General features: G+C 35.4%; 1 protein-coding gene across 2 annotated transcripts in view; it reads left to right on the top strand.

Moving 5' to 3' along the window:
- COL11A1 (collagen type XI alpha 1 chain) overlaps window positions 1-13,209 on the top strand; it is a 223,393-nt gene extending 210,184 nt beyond the window's left edge. For both annotated transcript variants that reach the window (XM_027536365.1, XM_027536366.1), the window contains exons 63-67: window positions 1,152-1,401; window positions 4,701-4,813; window positions 7,311-7,379; window positions 9,583-9,816; window positions 11,503-13,209. In XM_027536365.1, the coding sequence (XP_027392166.1) occupies window positions 1,152-1,401; window positions 4,701-4,813; window positions 7,311-7,379; window positions 9,583-9,816; window positions 11,503-11,649 (813 nt within the window). In that variant the 3' untranslated portion in view covers window positions 11,650-13,209. The remainder of the gene's footprint in view (window positions 1-1,151; window positions 1,402-4,700; window positions 4,814-7,310; window positions 7,380-9,582; window positions 9,817-11,502) is intronic.
- Window positions 13,210-20,357: the final 7,148 nt, after the last annotated feature.

Here is a 20,357-nt window from a genome sequence, read left to right on the forward strand (position 1 = left end):
ACTGGAGTGGGGTGCTATTGCCTTCTCCACCAGATAATAATAGCTGCTACTTATTAGATCTGACATTTACCAGGGTTCACACAACTACTGTGTTAGATCCATGTGACAAAATTTGAGACTTTCTTCTTGAACTTGTTTCTAAGCTATATGAGTACTAATTTGCTGCAATGACAGTAACAAAGAATCAAAAACTAGATGGTTCAAAGGATAGAAATGTTTTGTCTGACAAATTTAGAAGGCAGAAGTCCTAGACCAGAGTGTCAGAAACTTGTTTCTTTTTGAGGTGATGTGGCTGGGAAAGATCCTGTGGAGACTTCTCTCCTTTGGTTGTAGAAAGCTGTCTTCTTGTGTCTCTTCACATGGTCTTCTGACTATGCATGTCTCTGTGCCAGATTTTCCCATTTTAGAATGATACCAGTCATATCGGAATCAGAACTACCCTAATGCCCTCATGTTCACTTTAATAATTATATATACAGCCACCCCATTTCTAAATGAGATCTTCCTCTGAGTTATTGTGGCTTTGAAATTCTCCACATGGATTTTTATGGGATAGAATTCAGTCCATAAAAGTACAGATTAACTATTTGATGTAGTTCTACTCTTATAGATATGTAAATTCAAGTCTAATTGCACTTCTTTATTTATATATACAGCTATAAATGTTTGGAACCAGCTAATGTGTATTTTTAAATGTGATATAAATTGTTATCAAGTACCATAGACATCTCATTATATAATACAAGAACCTAAAAATGTTTTTTTAATCTTCAGAGACTAAAGTCTTGTTGCAGGGATAGGACATGGAAATGAGGACTAGTTAGTAAATAGAAAAGTAACAGATATAACATATCTCCACACAAATCTGTACTATGTTACTTGTATAGAAAAAGCCCAGAAGTCATCTGATTTTTGTGCCTACCTTGATACCTCCACTAGATTCTTTTTAAAGAATTCACAAAGTTTATATATAAAGATATATATGTATGATAAATATATATAAGCAATTAGAGAAAACTTTAAAAATAGGGAAAACATTAAAAGGCTAAATAAATTGTAATATCTTATGATATAACATAATCAGTAATAATTAATATTTGAAGAATATTTTACCCTAGGAAGCAGTTACATGCAGATCATCTCTTTTACAGGGTCCACCAGGTGAAGTCATACAGCCTTTACCAATCTTGTCACCCAAAAAAACAAGAAGACATGCTGAAAGCACGCAAGCAGATGCAGGTGATAATATTCTGGATTACAATGATGGAATGGAGGAAATATTTGGTTCCCTCAATTCCTTGAAACAAGACATCGAGCATATGAAGTTTCCAATGGGGACACAGACCAATCCAGCCCGAACTTGCAAAGATCTGCAACTCAGCCACCCTGACTTCCCAGATGGTATGTTAATAATACATGCCCAAGTGAATGTTTTGAGCTTCTAAGTTACTGAGATGCACTGTCAGCTCATTAATTCTAGTTAAATATTTAATATAGACTCTAAATAAAATGAGAGTGAATGATTAATTCCAATCCTGTAGACAAAAAAAAAAAAAAAAAGCCATTTACACTGTAATTCTAGATCTACTTTGGAAAATCTTTGTCTTGTTAAATAAGGTTTTATTAAATTATGACAAGATCAATTTTAGATGGTTATAGATAACAAGGGCTTTCCTGGTGACTCCCCCTGCCAGTGCGGGAGATGCAGGTTTGAAGCCTAGGTCGGGAAGATCCCCTGAAGAAGGAAATGACAACCTATTCCAGTATTCTTGCCTGGGAAATCTTACAGACAGAGGAGCCTAGCAGGCAACAGTCTTCTGGGGTTGCAGAAGAGTCAGACATGACTTAGCGACTAAAAAATAACAACAACAAGATAACACAAATGTATTTTGGTATGTAATTACTATCATAGAATGGGTATGATGTGTGCATACATATGTGCATATTACTACATATATATACTATGTCCTAACTTATATAACACTCAGGCTTAAGTAGCATAACTGAATCATGTGACCTATCAGTTTAGCAATGATTTGGTGAAAAGAGTATTTAAGAGATAGGATAGTTTGAGGCAAAAATGTATTTCATTGATCCATGAATAACAAGAACAACTGTGAATTATTTGTTTGTAATAATATCAAGATAATTTCCTATACCTACCCACTCCAGTATTCTTGCCTTGGAGCTCCTCTGCACCAGGAACAGAGGAGCCTGGCTACAGGCTATAGTCCATGAGGTTACAAAAGAGTGAGATGATGACTGAGCAACTAAACAAAATTAGTTGACAAAACTCTTATATACCTGTTCTGAGAAGCTAACAGTCCCAGGTATTTTAAATGAATGACTCACATTATCCTAAACTAAACCAAAAATGGGCAGATCTGTATCTGATTTTAAATCTCCCACTTTAAGTGGAAATACTTTGTCACTCTATTTACTCTGTGTGACAACATTATTTTTCACTATTGATCATATAATGAATGTTGTAACTGAGATCTAAATAACTCAGCATAGACAGAAAAGTTTCATGCTATTCAAGAACAGACATTCCTTACTACAAAAATGTCTTAAAAGTCTCCTATCTTAAGCACAATTTGTTAAAAAGAGACACAGATAATTATTAAGGATTCTTTACAAACTGCTATCAAAAATCTTTACATTTATTTTTATTTGAAATATATATTGTTTAGTTTCATATTAATTTAGTGATTTATAAAAAGAATGACCCACATTTCTGATCTAGCTAAGGTAATCATACATATGTGACTGAATATCAAATGTAAAAAATAAGCATTTACTGACAACATAAAACAACACATGATTAACTAGAACTTGATGCTCAAGACACTTTTGTAAATTTGGGGGATAGAAAGCTCACTGTGGACTACAGTTTCTGGTGGTTTCTGTATATTAGCTAACTTTATTAATTATTTGTGTTAATTAATTACAATTAAATATTTATTTATTTACTTATTGGTGTCAGACACTGTTATTCATGCAGAAACTCACAGATAAACAGAAAGAACAATTCCTTTGGGCTATTATTGTCTAATGATGGCAACAGGTAAACCTTGAGTTTTATAATAGCATAGTATGACAGATACAGATTTCCCCTGCTATCTAAAATCAGAGAGTTCCTATGAAATCTCTTGCAAGCTGAAATGGTAAAAAGCCAAAAAAAGCATCTTAGTAATTTAAATATATGTCATTTGAAAGACTATCTAGTAACAATGTTAACTAAGAAGAGATAAAAATAATGCTTACCAGATAATTCAGAATTATATATTCTTAAAAACCCTAAGAAATATCAAAGATTAAGAGTGGTTATTCCAGTTGGTAAAATCTTTAAGATGATTTTTATTTTCTTGTGTAATTTTCTTCCAAGAATTTTAATTGGTTCCAGATGTGAAATTATTAATGGTGTAATCAGAAAAAGTATAATTTTTTTGTTAAATAATTTATTTTAAAAAGCAAACTGATATTAAATTTTCAGGAGTTCCAATACTAAGCCAAGCAGTTTGAGCTTTTACGTTGTTTAAAGTTCATAATCAGTGAATTGACATAATTCAAATCAGGATTTGAAATGAAATGGCAGCATGAAGAATGTTAGGAGAGAAGTAGTCATCACATATCTACCAAGTCTATCTCCCCAATTATTCTCAAATAACCCCATTGTCAATTACTTAAAGAATAACTTTTTGTTAGTCCCACTACTTAACATCATTACTCACCTAACACCAAATTAATGGTCATGGTCATTTACATGATAAAATTAGTTCTGTACCATTTAAATAATATAATTAATAGCAAACTGTATTTAAATATATAAAATAGACTTATTTGGAGCCCATTTAAAGAGGGAGTACATTTACTTAATGAAGTTTTTGTTATACAGTAATGCAAAAGAATGACCCTTGAAGCTAAGTAGATACTCTCACCTCCATCAATACAGATAAATAAATCAAGGAAAAATATAATGATCATTATAGTCAGGTTATTGCTGTTTTAGTTGCTAAGTCATGTCCAACTCTTTTGCAACCCCATGGCCTGTAGCCTGCCAGGCTTCTCAGTCCATGGGATTTCACTTAAGTAGTAAATAAAACATATAGGATTTAGGGTCAAGTATATCTCCACCCAATGTACTTGCAATTTATTATATGTAAATCAATAGGGTATTGATATTTGAGGAGGAGTCATTTAAGCTGAAACCCAAAAGTAATAGGCATGCTAAGAATAAAAAAAAGGATGTTCCAGGAAGATGGGGACATTCGCAAAGCTCCAGGCAGACAAAACAATAGGTCATTCTTTCTTCAAACATATACCCCAATGTGACCAAAAGCATAAAAGTGATCCATGTAGAAAAATAAATGATTATTCATTTTTCCTTATTTCTCCAATAAAATTGGCCCTATAATGTATTCAATTTTTTATATAAATGTATTTGTGCTTGTGCTGTGCTTAGTTTCTCAGTTGTGTCTGACTCTTTGCAACTCCATGGACTGTAGCCCACCAGCCTCCGCTGTCCATGGGGATTCTCCAGGCAAGAATACTGGAGTGGGTTGCCATGCCCTCCTCCAGGGGATCTTCCCAACTCAGGGATCGACCCCAGGTCTCCTGCATTGTGGGTAGATTCTTTATCAGCCACCAGCAAAGCCCAAAATGTATTTGCATATGACTTATTTTTTTTCTGCTTTCAGGTGAATATTGGATTGATCCCAACCAAGGTTGCTCAGGAGATTCCTTCAAAGTTTACTGTAATTTCACATCTGGTGGTGAGACTTGCATTTATCCAGACAAAAAATCGGAGGGAGTAAGTAACCAATCTGTTTTGATGGTGACTGTTGACAGTTTATGCCATGTTTTTGCAATATTGAAGTAAACAGGAAAATTATATTGTCATATTTTCATTTATCTGCTTTTCTTACAGGGGTAATTAGAGCATTTCATTTGCATAAACATGAATAAGGCACCAAAGTGAGACACGTAGTTAACAAATACTTTTTATTTTTTAGCCAGATGTACTCTTACCTGCTTGCTCTCTAAAATTCTATGACTTTCCATGACACAGCACAGCTGATTATCAGATTTTAGTATATGCATAGTGGTATTCTTTCCAATTACCATGTGATAGAACTCACAGCTGTATTTTACGCTCAAAATACACAAAATACACAAGAACGAATCTTTAACATAAGAGTATTCTCTGTACTTTCAGATAGTCTCTTCAAACATATTCCTTGATTTTCACCAAGCAATATCAATATATGTGAGTTCTGTCTTTAAAGTGAAAGTGAAAGTGAAGTCGCTCAGTCATGTCTGACTCTTTGCGACCCCATAGACTGCAATGGCACCCCACTCCAGTACTCTTGCCTAGAAAATCCAGTGGGTGGAGGAGCCTGGTAGGCTGCAGTCCATGGGGTCGTGAAGAGTCGGACACGACTGAGCGACTTCACTTTCACTTTTCACTTTCATGCATTGGAGAAGGAAGTAGCAACCCACTCCAGTGTTCTTGCCTGGAGAATCCCAGGGACGGGGGAGCCTGGTGGGCTGCCGTCTATGTGGTCGCACAGAGTCGGACACAACTGAAGTGATTTAGCAGCAGCAGCAGACTGTAGCCTACCAGGCTCCTCCGTCCATGGGATTTTCCAGGCAAGAGTACTGGAGTGGGTTGCCATCTCCTTCTCCAGAGGATCTTCCTGACCCAGGGATTGAACCCGGGTCTCCTGCGTTGTAGGCAGACGCTTTACCATCTGAGCCACCAGGGAAGCTATAGGCAAATTATTAATATAAGATTTTTCACTAACATAATTACCTTCTCCAAACATTTTATAGATGGGACATTTTGATTTTATCTGTATACTTTTAATAAATCATATTCTTGTTGGTAAGTGGAGTTGGCATGCAGAGGCACAGAATCTCCTTGAGATAAAACAAGCAACTTTTAAAAAATATTTTAATTTTATAGGAGTATAATTGATCTACAAGATTGTGTTTGTTCCAGGTATACAGCAAAGTGATTCAGTTATATATATTATATATATATACACATACATATACACATATATTCATTCTTTTTTAGATTCTTTTCTCATATAGGTTATCACAGAATATTGGGTAGATTTCCCTGTGCTATACAGTAGGTCCTTGTTGATTATCTGTTTTATGTATAGTAGTGTGTGTGTGTTCACCCCAAGCTCCTGATTTATCCCACTCCACTCCACGTTTCCCCCTTTGGTAACCACAGGTTTATAAGAAAATAAGTAGCTTTGTGACTACTCTCTTTAGGAGAGACATTTAGTTTGTAAGTGAATGATGGATAGTAGGAGCAGGAAACAAAGCAACTTCTGTTTCCCAACCACATTTTGCATGTGGGGAAGCATAATAAACTCCTCTAGTCCACAGAGAAATGTGGGTAAATGGAAATGCCTCCCCTTACAGGATTACTCAAATTCCCTCTAGTGAGGCCTTGCTGCTGCTGCTGCTAAGTTGCTTCAGTTGTGTCCGACTCTGTGTGACCCCACAGACGGCAGCCCACCAGGCTCCCCAGTCCCTGGGATTCTCCAGGCAAGAACACTGGAGTGGGTTGCCATTTCCTTCTCCAATGCATGAAAGTGAAAAGTGAAAGTGAAGTCGCTCAGTCCTGTCTGACTCTTAGAGACCCCATGGACTGCCACCAGGCTCCTCCATCCATGGGATTTTCAAGGCAAGAGTACTGGAGTGGGATGCCATTGCCTTCTCCGAGTGATGCCTTAAATACCTCTATATCTTGCTGATCTTTGCAAAGCTAAATAATAACATTTATAAAAGTTTCTAATCATTTTCCCCAGCAGGGAATGACTAGGCTTGCTTCCTGCCAAGCTTAATCTTGACTTCTCCATAGCATCCAGTCCTCAGTTACTAACGGGATGCTTCAGGATGCCTCCCTTGGTTATGAACTACTAAAGGTTTCTATCTGCCTTGATGGCAGATTCCAACTGGCATTGTGGTTTCTTTTGCAAGGAGTTGCCTAAGAGTTCTGCCCACATCTCCTATAGCCAACACTTGGTATGCCTTTACCAGGTTATTTTCCACCTCCCTTATTTTGTAGCAATTAAAGAAAACAGGAAAAAAAATTGGCTCAAAATTCACTAAATGGGAATTCACAGATCTATCTGAAATTTTGCTCTTTATCCTGTTTTGTATTATCCAGGTAAACCATTTTAAAAACTCTTCAGCATCACAGTATTACTGAAAATAAATGATAAATATATAAACAATATTGTTTATAATTTTAACCTGCTTTCTAACTTTTCTTTTCTTTGCAACAGGTAAGAATTTCATCATGGCCAAAGGAGAAACCAGGAAGCTGGTTTAGTGAATTTAAGAGAGGAAAACTGGTATGTTATTACCTTAGCATGCATGGTGTATCTTAAACATCATAACTCAAGTTCAAATTATATAATCTCTAGCCCCTTACTGTGAAAGTCTAAATCATACAAAGCAGGATTCCATGTACTCTCTAGTTTGCTTTATCTAAATCTCTTAGACCAATTTTGGGATTTTTAGAGAGAAGTCTAAAATTTTTACCAAAATAAATGGAAATCTATTAAATTTATTAAAATAATAAAATCAAATAAAGTATACATTTCACTAAGTACTTGAGATAGCATAAAAATGGACTATATTAGAAATATGAGTTATAGAGAATATAATATCTATTTAGGAAGGATCTCTGACTATTTCATTTCCTTTATACTTGAAATCTAATTTATTCTTTGTTTTCAATTGCAATAAGAATTTTTGGAATGTGAAATGTTTTTTCCAATAGTTACATCTGGAAATAAAGTGAGCTGACTGACTGACGTTTTATATGGATTACAGCACATGTTTACTTAGATATTTCCATAGAATTACCAGTTCGTGGTTAGTCATTTTCTAGAGATATTTTAACATTGCATGCCAAAACTAAATTTGCATTTAAAAGCTGTTTAAGATATATTTGTTTTTGAAATGTTAATTATAATGTATTCTAATGAAAGTTTCTCATTTATTCAGATAATTATTCAAATTTTCAATGTTCTTTAAAAAAATTATGATTTTCCATTTATGACTATTTATACAATCGTTATCCTCTAAAAATCTACACATATTACTAATATTCTCCACATCATAAATCTCTAGTTCAGTTTTCAAGTTACATATTAAATATCCATGTTACAGTTTTATCTTTGTGTGAGATAAAAATACATACACAAATAGAGCTCTCTGGGTGTAGTTTTATTTTTTGCTGTTTTGTTTTCCTTAGAGTGGATTTCCCAGTTTTTTTCTCTAACCTCTCAGGTATTCTCATCATCTGAACTGTTAATCAGAAAGAATTAAGTAAATCAATAATAAGGAGGAAAAGTGAAGCAAAAGTTGCTTGTGGACAGTTGTCCATGGAATTCTCCAGTCCAGAATACTGGAGTGGGTAGCATTTCCCTTCTCCAGCAGATCTTCCTGACCCAGGAATCAAACCAGGATCTCCTGCATTGCAGGCAGATTCTTTACCAACTGAGCTATCAGGGAAGCCCAATAAGAAGGAAAGTCACAGATAACTGCCTTTATATTGAATTAATCTATAACCTGGGCAAATTTCTTACTTAATTTTTAAAATATAAGTTTATATGTCTCAGCTAATCCCAGATAGTTTATTTATACCCAGTAAAACAAATTACAAGCTTGACAAGAGAGACAGTTTTTAATAATTTGAAATTAGGACTGTGTTCCTTCTCAAAACACAAATTAAGTATTTCCTGATAACAAATATTTACTTGCATGTTTCAGGCAATATACTTGGTGCTGATGATACAAAGATGAATATAATTACATCAACTAAGAACAGACAAACAGGAGGTCTGTGGTGAAAATTAGAAGACCAAAAACCTCTTGGAAGACTGTGGCCCCAAAATGAAAAATGCAGGAATGTGTCGATAATTTTGAATCAAACAGATATACTAGGAAAATAGGGGAAAACAAACATAAAAATAGTCTGTCTTTGCATTTCACTGAGATTCCTTGATTTTCATTTTCACTGTTTTACCACTCTATTATTCAAAAGGGCTTCCTTGATAGCTCAGTTGGTAAAAAAAATCCACCTGCAATGCAGGAGACCCTGGTTCGATTCCTGGGTCAGGAAGATCCACTGGAGAAGGGACAGGCCACCCACTCCAGTTTTCTGGCCTGGAGAATTCCCTGGACTATATCAAAAAGGTACAGGAGTATAATGAAATAATTCTTGGAAACAAATAAAACAATTACATTTTTTTGTGGTATTTACTGACTGACTAGGAAAATGAAGTGTAGAGGTAAAATGATTTTTTTTTTTCCAAGATAAGTATTGTTGATAGTAGCTAAGGTGAAAACCCATCTTCATTTCATAAATTCCTATATCTGGGTGATATAGGACTTCTGACTCTCAGTGCATACCTTCTTTCATTAAGTAAGAAATAGGTCTGTTGATACATCCACATGCTTCTGGGATCTCAATTCACTGTTGACAGTGATTTTATTCTTTATAATAGAAAAGAGTCTTTATGTGTCTCTTTATTCTCTTATTTCCAGCTTTCATATTTAGATATCGAAGGCAATTCCATTAATATGGTGCAAATGACATTTCTGAAACTGCTGACTGCCTCTGCTCGGCAAAATTTCACCTATTACTGTCATCAGTCAGTGGCCTGGTATGATGTGTCATCAGGAAGCTATGACAAAGCACTTCGGTTCTTGGGATCAAATGATGAGGAGATGTCCTATGACAACAACCCTTACATCAAAGCCCTATTTGATGGCTGTGCGGTGAGTATAGTCCCTGTGGCCTTCTTTCACAGAGATGAGAGGCAATGTATAGCCATTCCACTTTAGCCCTAAGTCAGATTTCTCTCATGAAGGGGATGTCAATTGTCATTAAGCCTTGATGCTTAACACTGACATATTAAAGTGCTGCTGCTGCTACTGCTGCTGAGTTGCTTCAGTCGTGTCCGACTCTGTGTGACCCCAGAGACGGCAGCCCACCAGGCTCCCCCATCCCTGGGATTCTCTAGGCAAGAACGCTGGAGTGGGTTGCCATTTCCTTCTCCTATGCATGAAAGTGAAAAGTCAAAGTGAAGTCACTCAGTCATGTCTGACTCTTAGTGACCCCATGGACTGCAGCCTACCAGGCTCCTCCATCCATGGGATTTTCCAGGCAAGAGTATTGGAGTGGGGTGCCATTGCCTTCTCCAATGCATGAAAGTGAAAAGTGAAAGTGAAGTCGCTCAGGTTGTCTACTTGAAAGTTACACAGTCATGTCCGACTCCTAGCAACCCCATGGACTGCAGTCTACCAGGCTCCTCCGTCCATGGGATTTTCCAGGGAAGAGTACTGGAGTGAAGCCAGTACTGAAGCCATTGCCTTCTCCGATATTAAAGTACAGTATATTAGAAACCACTAGTACTCACACACAAACACACACACACAGATACAGAAACTGAAACATACATATAGACACACTTTTAAAGCCATAGCAGAAGGTAATCTTGGGTCATATGTTATTTTTATGGAATTATTCCTGATATTTAAATACTATTACAGCTAGTTATTCGTGGAATGAAAAAGATCAAGAGCCTTATTTCATTTGCCTCCTTAATTCATGATTCTAAAATGACAGTTAAAGGAATCATCATTATACCATTCATACCATAGATAATTCTTATCTTGTATTTTGCTTATAGAGGTTTGCGGATTGGTATTATGTTACAAGAGCTTAAACAGATACAGTCATTTTGTTATTTTAATCCTCTGCAACTGTCTTTCTCACACATATGGTAATTTCATAACAGCAAATGACCAAGAGAGCATCCTTAAAAATTTGTTTTCCTAGCTGATTACTGAAAAGCCACAATTACAAATAAACAAAGTAAGTAGCTTACACATAGACCAAAGAAAAGAACATACTGTATACTGAAAGGAGCAAGTGATTTAGATTTCCCAATATAATGTACTGATAACTATTCATAAAATTTATACATAGCAACAGAAATACTTTGACTTGGGCTTCTTGTATTATAATTCCTACACTGTATTCAAATTTTTCTTAGAAAATTTGCTTATATGTGTGTGTATACATATATATATCTTAATTATTGTAACAATGGTAAGGATATATTATTTATGCAAAGATATGACCCAGTACCAATATCAGTTTTCTCATATTAAAATGTATATATCAATTCAGTAAGATTCTCTGCAGCTGTGCAATATATTAGAGTAACATTTTGAATATGTGCAGCTAAATACTAAATATGGTCAACATTCAGAATTTAAAACTACATATGACATCAGTGATAACAAGAAGAGTGAATTACTACAAAGATAATGGCAAATTTGTTTTCCATTCTCTTCTTTCTTACCTTCTTACCTCTACTCAGAGGCTTAAGAAAAAAATAATGTATGTTAGAAGTATGCAATGATTGTATAACTTTTTATTTCTTCTTAACTTTACAGTCCAGAAAAGGCTATGAAAAGACTGTGATTGAAATCAATACACCGAAAATTGATCAAGTACCTATCGTTGATGTAATGATCAATGACTTTGGTGATCAGAATCAGAAGTTTGGATTTGAAGTTGGTCCTGTTTGTTTTCTTGGCTAAGATTAGGACAAAGAACATATGAAATCAACAGAAAATATACCTTGGTACCACCAACCCATTTTATGCCACATGCAAGTTTTGAATAAGAATGGTATAGAAAATAACTTGCTACATATGTATGTACCAATTAGGAAATACTGATGCCCTTGTGGGCACAGAACCACATGACAAAACTTTGAAAATCATAAAAATATAAGATAGTGTGGCTGAGATGGAAACAGGCCTTATTCTTGAATCCCAATTTTCATCTCTCCTTTTCCTATTTGGATTTCTTTGGTGCTGTAGAAAAAAAAAAAAGAGAGAAAAATATATATTCATAAAAGATATGGTGCTCATTCCCATCCATCAAGGATGTGCTAAAACAATGTGTTTAATAAATTGTAATTTTATGTACAGTTCTATACTGTTATCTATGTGTCCATTTCCAAAACTTGCACGTGTCTCTGAATTCCATCTGACTCTAATTTTATGACAATTGCAGAAATATGATGGCAATAAATATATGTATTATGAAAAAATAAAACTGTAATTTCTGGTGGCTCTAATTCCCTTCCTTTGATGAATAATAAAATGCCTTTGTATATATTGATGTTGAAGAGTTCAGTTATTTGATGTCGCCAACAAATTTCTCAGAGGGCAAAACCTGGAAGACTTTTGGAAGCACATACCGAGCAACTCTTCTCTTCTGACCGTAACTTTGCTGAATTTCAGCCAAAAACATCATGCATTTTGATGCTTTATTCAGTGCTATACCTCAGCCGTTTTCTTTTCAGAATCCAGGATCTCACAGGATACTTGTATATATGGAAAACAAGCAAGTTTATATTTTTGGACAGGAAAACGTGTATGAGAAGCTATTTTAACAGATTGATGCCTACATCAAGCAATCAATCAATCACATGTACAATTTCTTTAACTACGTTATCTCATCTCATTGTTTTCAGTGTGCTTCAGCTATTCAGGTTAATATTAAAAGATGGAAACTAAGCAGTTATTTATGAACTTGTTAAATGTTATATTTTAATCAATCGACTTCTAGAATTTGATGCTAAGTTGCATATAGTCTTCAAATATTATTTTACTTGCACCTGTCCAACAAATATTATTTCTTTTCTTTCAAGATAATATCATACATTATTTGACCTACCTAATTGCTAATAACATAAGGGTGAACTGTTACTAATAGTGCTTGTACTAAAAGTCATACTTATTAAAAAAAATAAAAATATTTTTCCACTAAGGCATTTTCTTTCAGGTAGCTTGAAATAGCAGTAAAATCTAAAAATAACAAATTGAACTTTGTATCTATTTTAAGTAATATATGTAAGACTTGAAAATAAATGTTTTATTATTTCTTATATGAAGTGTTAAGTTAATTGATACTAGATTTCACTGGAACATTTTCAACTGATAATTTATCACAAAAGAACATACTTGTAATATTGAAATTAAAACGTGAACATTGTCATTCAGAAGTTCTTTTATTTTTTAAATCAAGTTTGTAAATGTCCTTTGAAGAAGGGAGATATGAATGGTATAAATAAACTCAAGTCTTGTCTACCTGGATTGGTCATTCTCTTTCTTAAATAGGTTTTAAATTACTCTATTGCAGAAAAGGCTTTCAATTTGTTTCTTGACCATCCAGGTTAGAATAGTTTTACACTTCTGAAAAAGAATATTATCCTTCATAGATTAGTTGTTTAAAATTCTCCACATTTCTAAAATAAACTCTATAAACAAAATGATAGGATATGCTTAATTTTTAAAATATTTTTATAATTAAAAACTTTATGACGTTTCAAACATTCATAATTTCAGCATTACAAGAATTTCCAGATATTTTACTTGAAATATAGACTTTAATATAGACTGTATAGGCTTCCCTGATAGTTCAGTTGGTAAAGAATCTGCCTGCAATGCAGGAGACCCCTGTTCAATTCCTGGGTCAGGAAGATCCCCTGAAGAGGGGATAGGCTACCCACTTCAGTATTCTTGGGCTTTCCTTGTGGCTCAGCTGGTAAATAATTTGCCTGCAATGCAGAGACCTGGGTTCGATCCCTGGGTGGGGAAGATCCCCTGGAGAAGGGAAAGGCTACCCACTCCAATATTCTGGCCTGGTGAATTCCAGGGACTGTATAGTCCACGTGGTCTCAAAGACTCAAACATGACTGAGCAACTTTCACGTCATAGACTCTAAATCATACATAAAATAATATTGTCTATCAAGAGGAATTCCATACATCAGACAATTTAATGAATGCATAGTAATGAGGGAATTTTTCCATACTGACCTGCATTGGGGAAGTTGCATCATTTGTCCATTTAAACAAAATGGCTTCAAACGTGGCACTTAACTGAATTAATGCATAAATAGCTAACTCACCTATCCTTTTCTATACCTTTCATCTATCATATGGTCTTCTGCATGCTATCAAATTTTTTCTGTCTCCTTATTGATTTCATCTGAAAAGGAATCTCTCTGTAAGGGAAAATGGATACTATGCAACATTCTAGTCTTGACCAAGAACTTATGAATCGTTCATGTGTAAATTATGGAAAGTAATATTGACTTTGCAGGCATAGGTAAGTCCTGGGCCTGATACACATAAAGTTTGGTATAATTCTCTTTAAAAAGCTAATACAAAATTACAAATAAAAAATACAAAAGTTACTATTTAAAATGAGTAAAGGATCAACTGCGTGATTAGTGCCTGCTCAGTCCCGGGTTAGGAGCCGGCTAAGTCCCGTGATTAGAGTCTGCTTAGCCACTTCATTACAGGCTGCTCAAAAAATAAAATAAAATAAAATGAGTAAAGGTATTACAACAAATTATTAATTTAAAAAATGGACCAATACCAAAAGTATCAGAACATCCAGGAAAATATTGATATTTTTATTAATTAAATCTCTAAAGTACTTCTGTAACAATTTTATCCATGTGTTTGCTTGTTTATTTATTTATTTGGCTGCAACCTCTGAGTGCCTCTTCAAATGACAATCTTAAATTTCTTTTAGAAATAATGTTTCTCTAACAAATTAGGTTTAAAGTGCTTTTTATTGTCAATAGCTTAGAGATGTTTCAGAGTCAAATTCTGTTATTGGTGAGTATTGCTTAATGTTAGATTATTTTAAATTCAAGAAAATCTCTTTTATAGTTCCTTCACACTATACTTCACACCATAAATGTGTGAGAGTTTTCCAGAGCGCAGCCTCTGATTCTGTACGTTTTCCTACCTTGTTGCTCCTCCATTATCAATAGATTCAGGTTCTGGGCACCATAATACACATGCATACAATGGTATAAATTCTGCCCTCGTAGCTTTTTCATTATCATAACAAGTGGGTGACAGGACTATTCCTGAAAGCCATATCTATACAGAGATTACTGGCATTTTAATTATACATAAATATTAGCTGCAAGCCACATAATTATATCCCACATAGGCATATTCCACAAATGCCAAGTAAATGAATCTCTAATCAAATTTCCTCCTTACAGCTTCCTTCCACACCGCCCAACACAAAAAAAAGAATATCAAGAAGTTGGCATGTAATCACAAAGTATTTAGCTGATCCTGGTATAAAGAATCTTTGGCAAATCTTAACTAATCATATGACCACATGGGCATATTTTTAGAATCTCATTAAGGTCTTAGATGATGCCTGTTAAAGAGGATTATGAAGCTTAAGTTTTATTGGTTTCAAGTAAATAGTCCTCTGCAAGCTGGATAACAGCATGAATGAGTTAATTAAGGGCCTAGCACACTGATATACACTAAGAGCCAAATAAATAATGACTATTGCAAAGTAAATACAGATTGTATCACAGAGGTCCAAATCAGGAAAGAGACTCACGTAAAATACAAGCCATGGGACTTCCCTGGTGGTCCAGTGGTTAACACTCCATGCCTGCAATGCAGGGGACCCACGTTTGAACCCTGCTCAGGGAATGGGGTCGCACAGAGTCAGACACGACTGAAGCGACTTAGCAGCAACAGCAGCAGCAGGGAACTAGATCCTATATCCCACAACTGAGAGTTTGCATGCCAAAAAAAAAAAAAAATCCTGCATGCCACAACTTAAAGTCCCACAAGCAGCAACAAAGACCCAGCACAGCCAAATAAATTAAAGAATAATAAAAAAGATGCTTCAAATCATCTTAAAAAAAAAATAAAAGCCTTACAGAGATTCACAAAGGATACCAAAAAATGAAAGCAGTAGCATATACGATATCCAAGAATCCCAAATTCATCAGACAGAGCTTATCAAGGCCCATTTTACTAGGATGTTTTTGTTCTTGAGAAGGATAGGTTTGAAAGGTTTTAAGATCATTAAATTTTATATTTTGTATTTTGCTAGTCTCATATCTCTGTCATTGTCTTTAGTCTCACTCTTTGCTACCCCATGGATTGTAGCCTGCCAGGCTCCTCTGTCCATGGGATTTTCCAGGCAAGAATACTGGAGTGGGTTGCCATTTCCTTTGCCAAAGTGAAAGTTGCTCAGTTGTGTCCGAGTCTTTGTGACCCCATGGACTGGACAGTACAGTCCATGGAATTCTCTGGCCTGGAGCTCAGTATTCTAAGCTGTATTCTCAGTATTCTGGTACAATATTCTCAGTATCCTGGAGTATTCTGTGGCTCAGGCTAGAATACTGGAGTAGATAGCCTTTCCCTTCTGCAGGAAATCTTCCCAACCCAGGGATTGAACCCAGGTCTCCCACATTGCAGGCGGATTCTTTACCAGCTGAGCTACCTCGGAAGCACAAGCATATACAGAGCATATCTCTGTAGTGGTCATATAATTGATAATTCTTCAATGTAGCTTCAGCCCAGAGATCCAGAGATTGTAGAATTACTCACAATTTTAAATCTTTCAGAATATATTCTGCTAAAACATTCCAAGTTCAGTTATCAGTTCATAGGCAACACCTGCTATCTCCTTACTTATTTTCTTTTTTCCTCACTGAGTGGTTTATGTGATCTTAGTTCCCCAACCAGGGATTGAACCCATGTTCTCTACAGTGAAAGCACAGAGTCCTAACCAATGGACCACCAGGGAATTCCCTCCTCATTTATTTTCTGTCTTGTAAGTACAGCACTCAATATTTATAAGGAGATTGGTCAGTGTCAAAAGAGAGGGAAAAATGAGTTACCAACTTGCTGTTAATTCTTTCCTTCTAAAAATATAAACCAAAATAATTTCAGAAATATTTCATGATATAAAATCTAGAACTTATAATAGCCTTATAATGGCATTTCTCCCTATAATAGTATTCATACAAAGCTACACAAATACACAGATTTTTATTTTTAAATCACCTCTATAAGTTTATAAAGAAGTAAAACAGGTGTAAATAAAATGTCTGCTATTTTTCTGGCTTACTGAGGGAAATGAATATTCCTAAGGCACAAAGAAACTTTAACCTGAAAAGACCTCCATTTCTGAGCTCAACCTTGACAGGACAAGACTGAATTAAATAGAACAAACAAGTCCTCTAAGAAAGGATTTTCAGAGCCCTTTAATCGACACAGTGGAAAATTCTGTGTAACCAATTCATTAATGACACAGGTATTGGCATCTTACCTACTTCAGGAAAACAAAATAACTCAGTAAAACTGTTATCATAGCTATCGCTCTATAAGGCAAAATATATTTTAAAAACATTCAATTACAGTTTATGGAAAGTTTCTTAGCTATAGAGAAGCAAAGTTCACATGTTAGATAATATTATTATGTAGTTATTTCTACATAGTTACAGAGATCTTTACATCAGTCCTGAGAGAATCATGGAAAAAGAGAAACTGATAATAACAACATTAGAAAAACTCTTAAGTTATTAATTAATTAAAAGTGGAAAAGTGATATTACTAGGTAAATAATTTTTTTTTAATTTTATATTTTTAGTGAAATAAAAGGCTTATCAGCATATCTTTCCTCTGTGTGAGAGACCTCTCCCACCCCTGGGCACACCACCTCCCTCCACCCTCCTGTTCTCTCTCTCAAAGGGAGGCAGGAGAGGAAGGAGGGCAGCTGCAGTGGGGGCAGAATTTTGAAGTAAATATTTTCTAAAGATGGAGACAAATGGTTTTAAATAATTGAATCCTAAAACATCAATACAGAAAACGATGGTTATTTATCAGTTAATCAATGACTGAGGATATCATTTAGTGCTATCACAGGACAGTTTTCTATCAAAAAAATAAAAACTACCCAAAATAATTATGTCAGAAAGTGTCTTCACTAAATCCTTAATCCCAGATTAATAGAAGAAAGGAAAACATCAGTTCTAAAAGAACAGTTTATTATTGAGTCAATTCCTAGGCAGGTTGATAAGAAGTCCAGGGTCCCTGAGGAGGAGAAAGGGGTCTGGAATTCTCAAGGAGGAAAGGAAAAACTTTTTTTTACAATCCTTGGTAAGGATTATACAACAACAATGTATCCTGCTTGAGGACAGTTTCTCCTTCTTGAAAACCTTGACTAATCCTGTTATCTTAAAATGTATTCATCAAGTGACTGAAAGTTGCTCAGTCCTGTCTGTCTCTTTGCAGCCCCATGGATAATACAGTCCATGGAATTCTCCAGCCCAGAATACTGGAGTGGGTAGCTGTTCCCTTCTCCAGGGGATCATCCCAGTACAGGGATCAAACCCAGGTCTCCCAACATTGCAGGCGGATTCTTTACCAGCTGTGGCTCAGACAGGAAAGCATCTGCCTACCATGCGGTATACCTGGGTTTAATCCCTGGGTTGGGAAGATCTCTTGGAGAAGGAAATGGCAATCCACTCCAGTATTCTTGCCTGGAAAATCCCATGGACGGAGGAGGAGTCTGGTAGGCTACAGTCCATGGGGTTGCAAAGAGTTGGACACGACTGAGCGACTTCACTCACTAAAATGTATATTATGGGAGTGGGTCTGGTAAGATCTTTCTACTGTTAGTTCTAATTCTGTCATCTTAACATGTAAATTGTGGGAGTGGATCTATTAAGACCTTTGCAACCTTGAGACATTCTTTTGATTTATTGTAATAATCAATTAAAAAATATAGCTCCCTTGCTAAGACTAGTGAGGGGGGCACTCTCTGTCCCCCTTCTGATGTCTGTGTCAGAGGTTTCTCTGTCCTTTTTCACTTTAGTAAAACTCTGCTACACAAAGCTCTTGAGTGATCAAGCCTTGTCCCTGGTCCAGAAGCTAAATCTTATTCTTTGGAGACCATGAATCTGACACCATTTACCATAAGCTATCATTATCAAGTTTCAGATTATACAGATTTTTGGAGAACTGAAAGAACCATTAATACTGGTTTGTGAGTGTTTCATGAAGATGGCAGGTCTGCAAATATCTGTAGGGTTTGGATAGGTATGTGTAAAGGTGAGAAAGAAGAGCATTTTAAGGAAGAAACCCAAAAAGAATTGCAAAGGCACAAGTTGGTGTAGCACTTGACCAAGAGGAGGAGTCTGATAAGTCCCAGTGATGAGACAGTATGGCCTGGGGTGAGGCCAAGGCCTGTGTTTAAGGTTTGGTTGTAATAGCTTGAAATCATGTAAGAGTATGGATAATATGCAGTAAATAATTTTAAATGAATGCTTATTCTTGAGTTAGACAGTCACAATGAAAGTTGTATTTAGAATTACTATTTGGGGCAGTTTTTACGGTATCTACCAAGTAGGCATTCTATGCTGGATGGATCTGTAAGATGAGTCAGATAATAAGAATTATTAAGTGAAAGTTTATTGAATGATTGTGAAAATTTAAGTGAGTGGTAATACAGATTTGGATTACAGTAGTTACACTTCCCGGAGAAGGCAATGGCACCCCACTCCAGTACTCTTGCTTGGAAAACCCCATGGACGGAGGAGCCTGGTAGGCTGCAATCCATGGGGTCGCTAAGAGTTGGACAGGACTGAAAGACTTCACTTTCACTTTTCACTTTCATGCATTGGAGAAGGAAATGGCAACCTACTCCAGTGTTCTTGCCTGGAGAATCCCAGGGACGGGGAGCCTGGTGGGCTGCTGTCTATGGGGTCGCACAGAGTCAGACACGACTGAAGTGACTTGGCATAGCATAGCTACACTTCCATGATTTAAGAGGAAGAGACACATATAAAACAATTTGAGAGAATAAATGACTATATTTTACAATATTTAAAATATCCCAGAGTCTTTCACTGGATACACATACAAGTAAGTTACAGTTGCATAGCTTTTGAGAACATATATCATAAAATAATAAAAAAGAAACCTTGTGTCTACTAAAATCTGAAACGCCAACAGGTTTCAGTAAGGAAAAAAAAAGACATCTGACACAATCTTATCAACTGGCTTTGTATCACACATATTATGGTAGGATTACTTATGAAAATAATTTGTGATTGCTTAAATAGTACATGTTTACAACATTATGGGTAAATGGCTGTCTCCTATATAAATAAAAGTTCATCTATATTATCAAACACAGAGGATATACATTTATAGAAAGAAAAATTAACTGATAAAACAATTATTATAGTTTTGTCTGTTGATATTGAAACTTTATAAGTAAAAATTGGAACATAAGGAGTAAATAAATGGATAGGAGGCCTTGAAATAATTTTATATTATTAATTTGAAAAGAATATAATCTAGCTATAAACATATTAGGGCATGTAGGCACTCAATATCTATTTAAATATAAAAATGGGCAAATGAAGAAATCATATCTAAATGTCCTCT

This window comes from Bos indicus x Bos taurus, chromosome 3, assembly GCF_003369695.1.
Source record: "Bos indicus x Bos taurus breed Angus x Brahman F1 hybrid chromosome 3, Bos_hybrid_MaternalHap_v2.0, whole genome shotgun sequence".
NCBI lineage: Eukaryota > Metazoa > Chordata > Mammalia > Artiodactyla > Bovidae > Bos > Bos indicus x Bos taurus.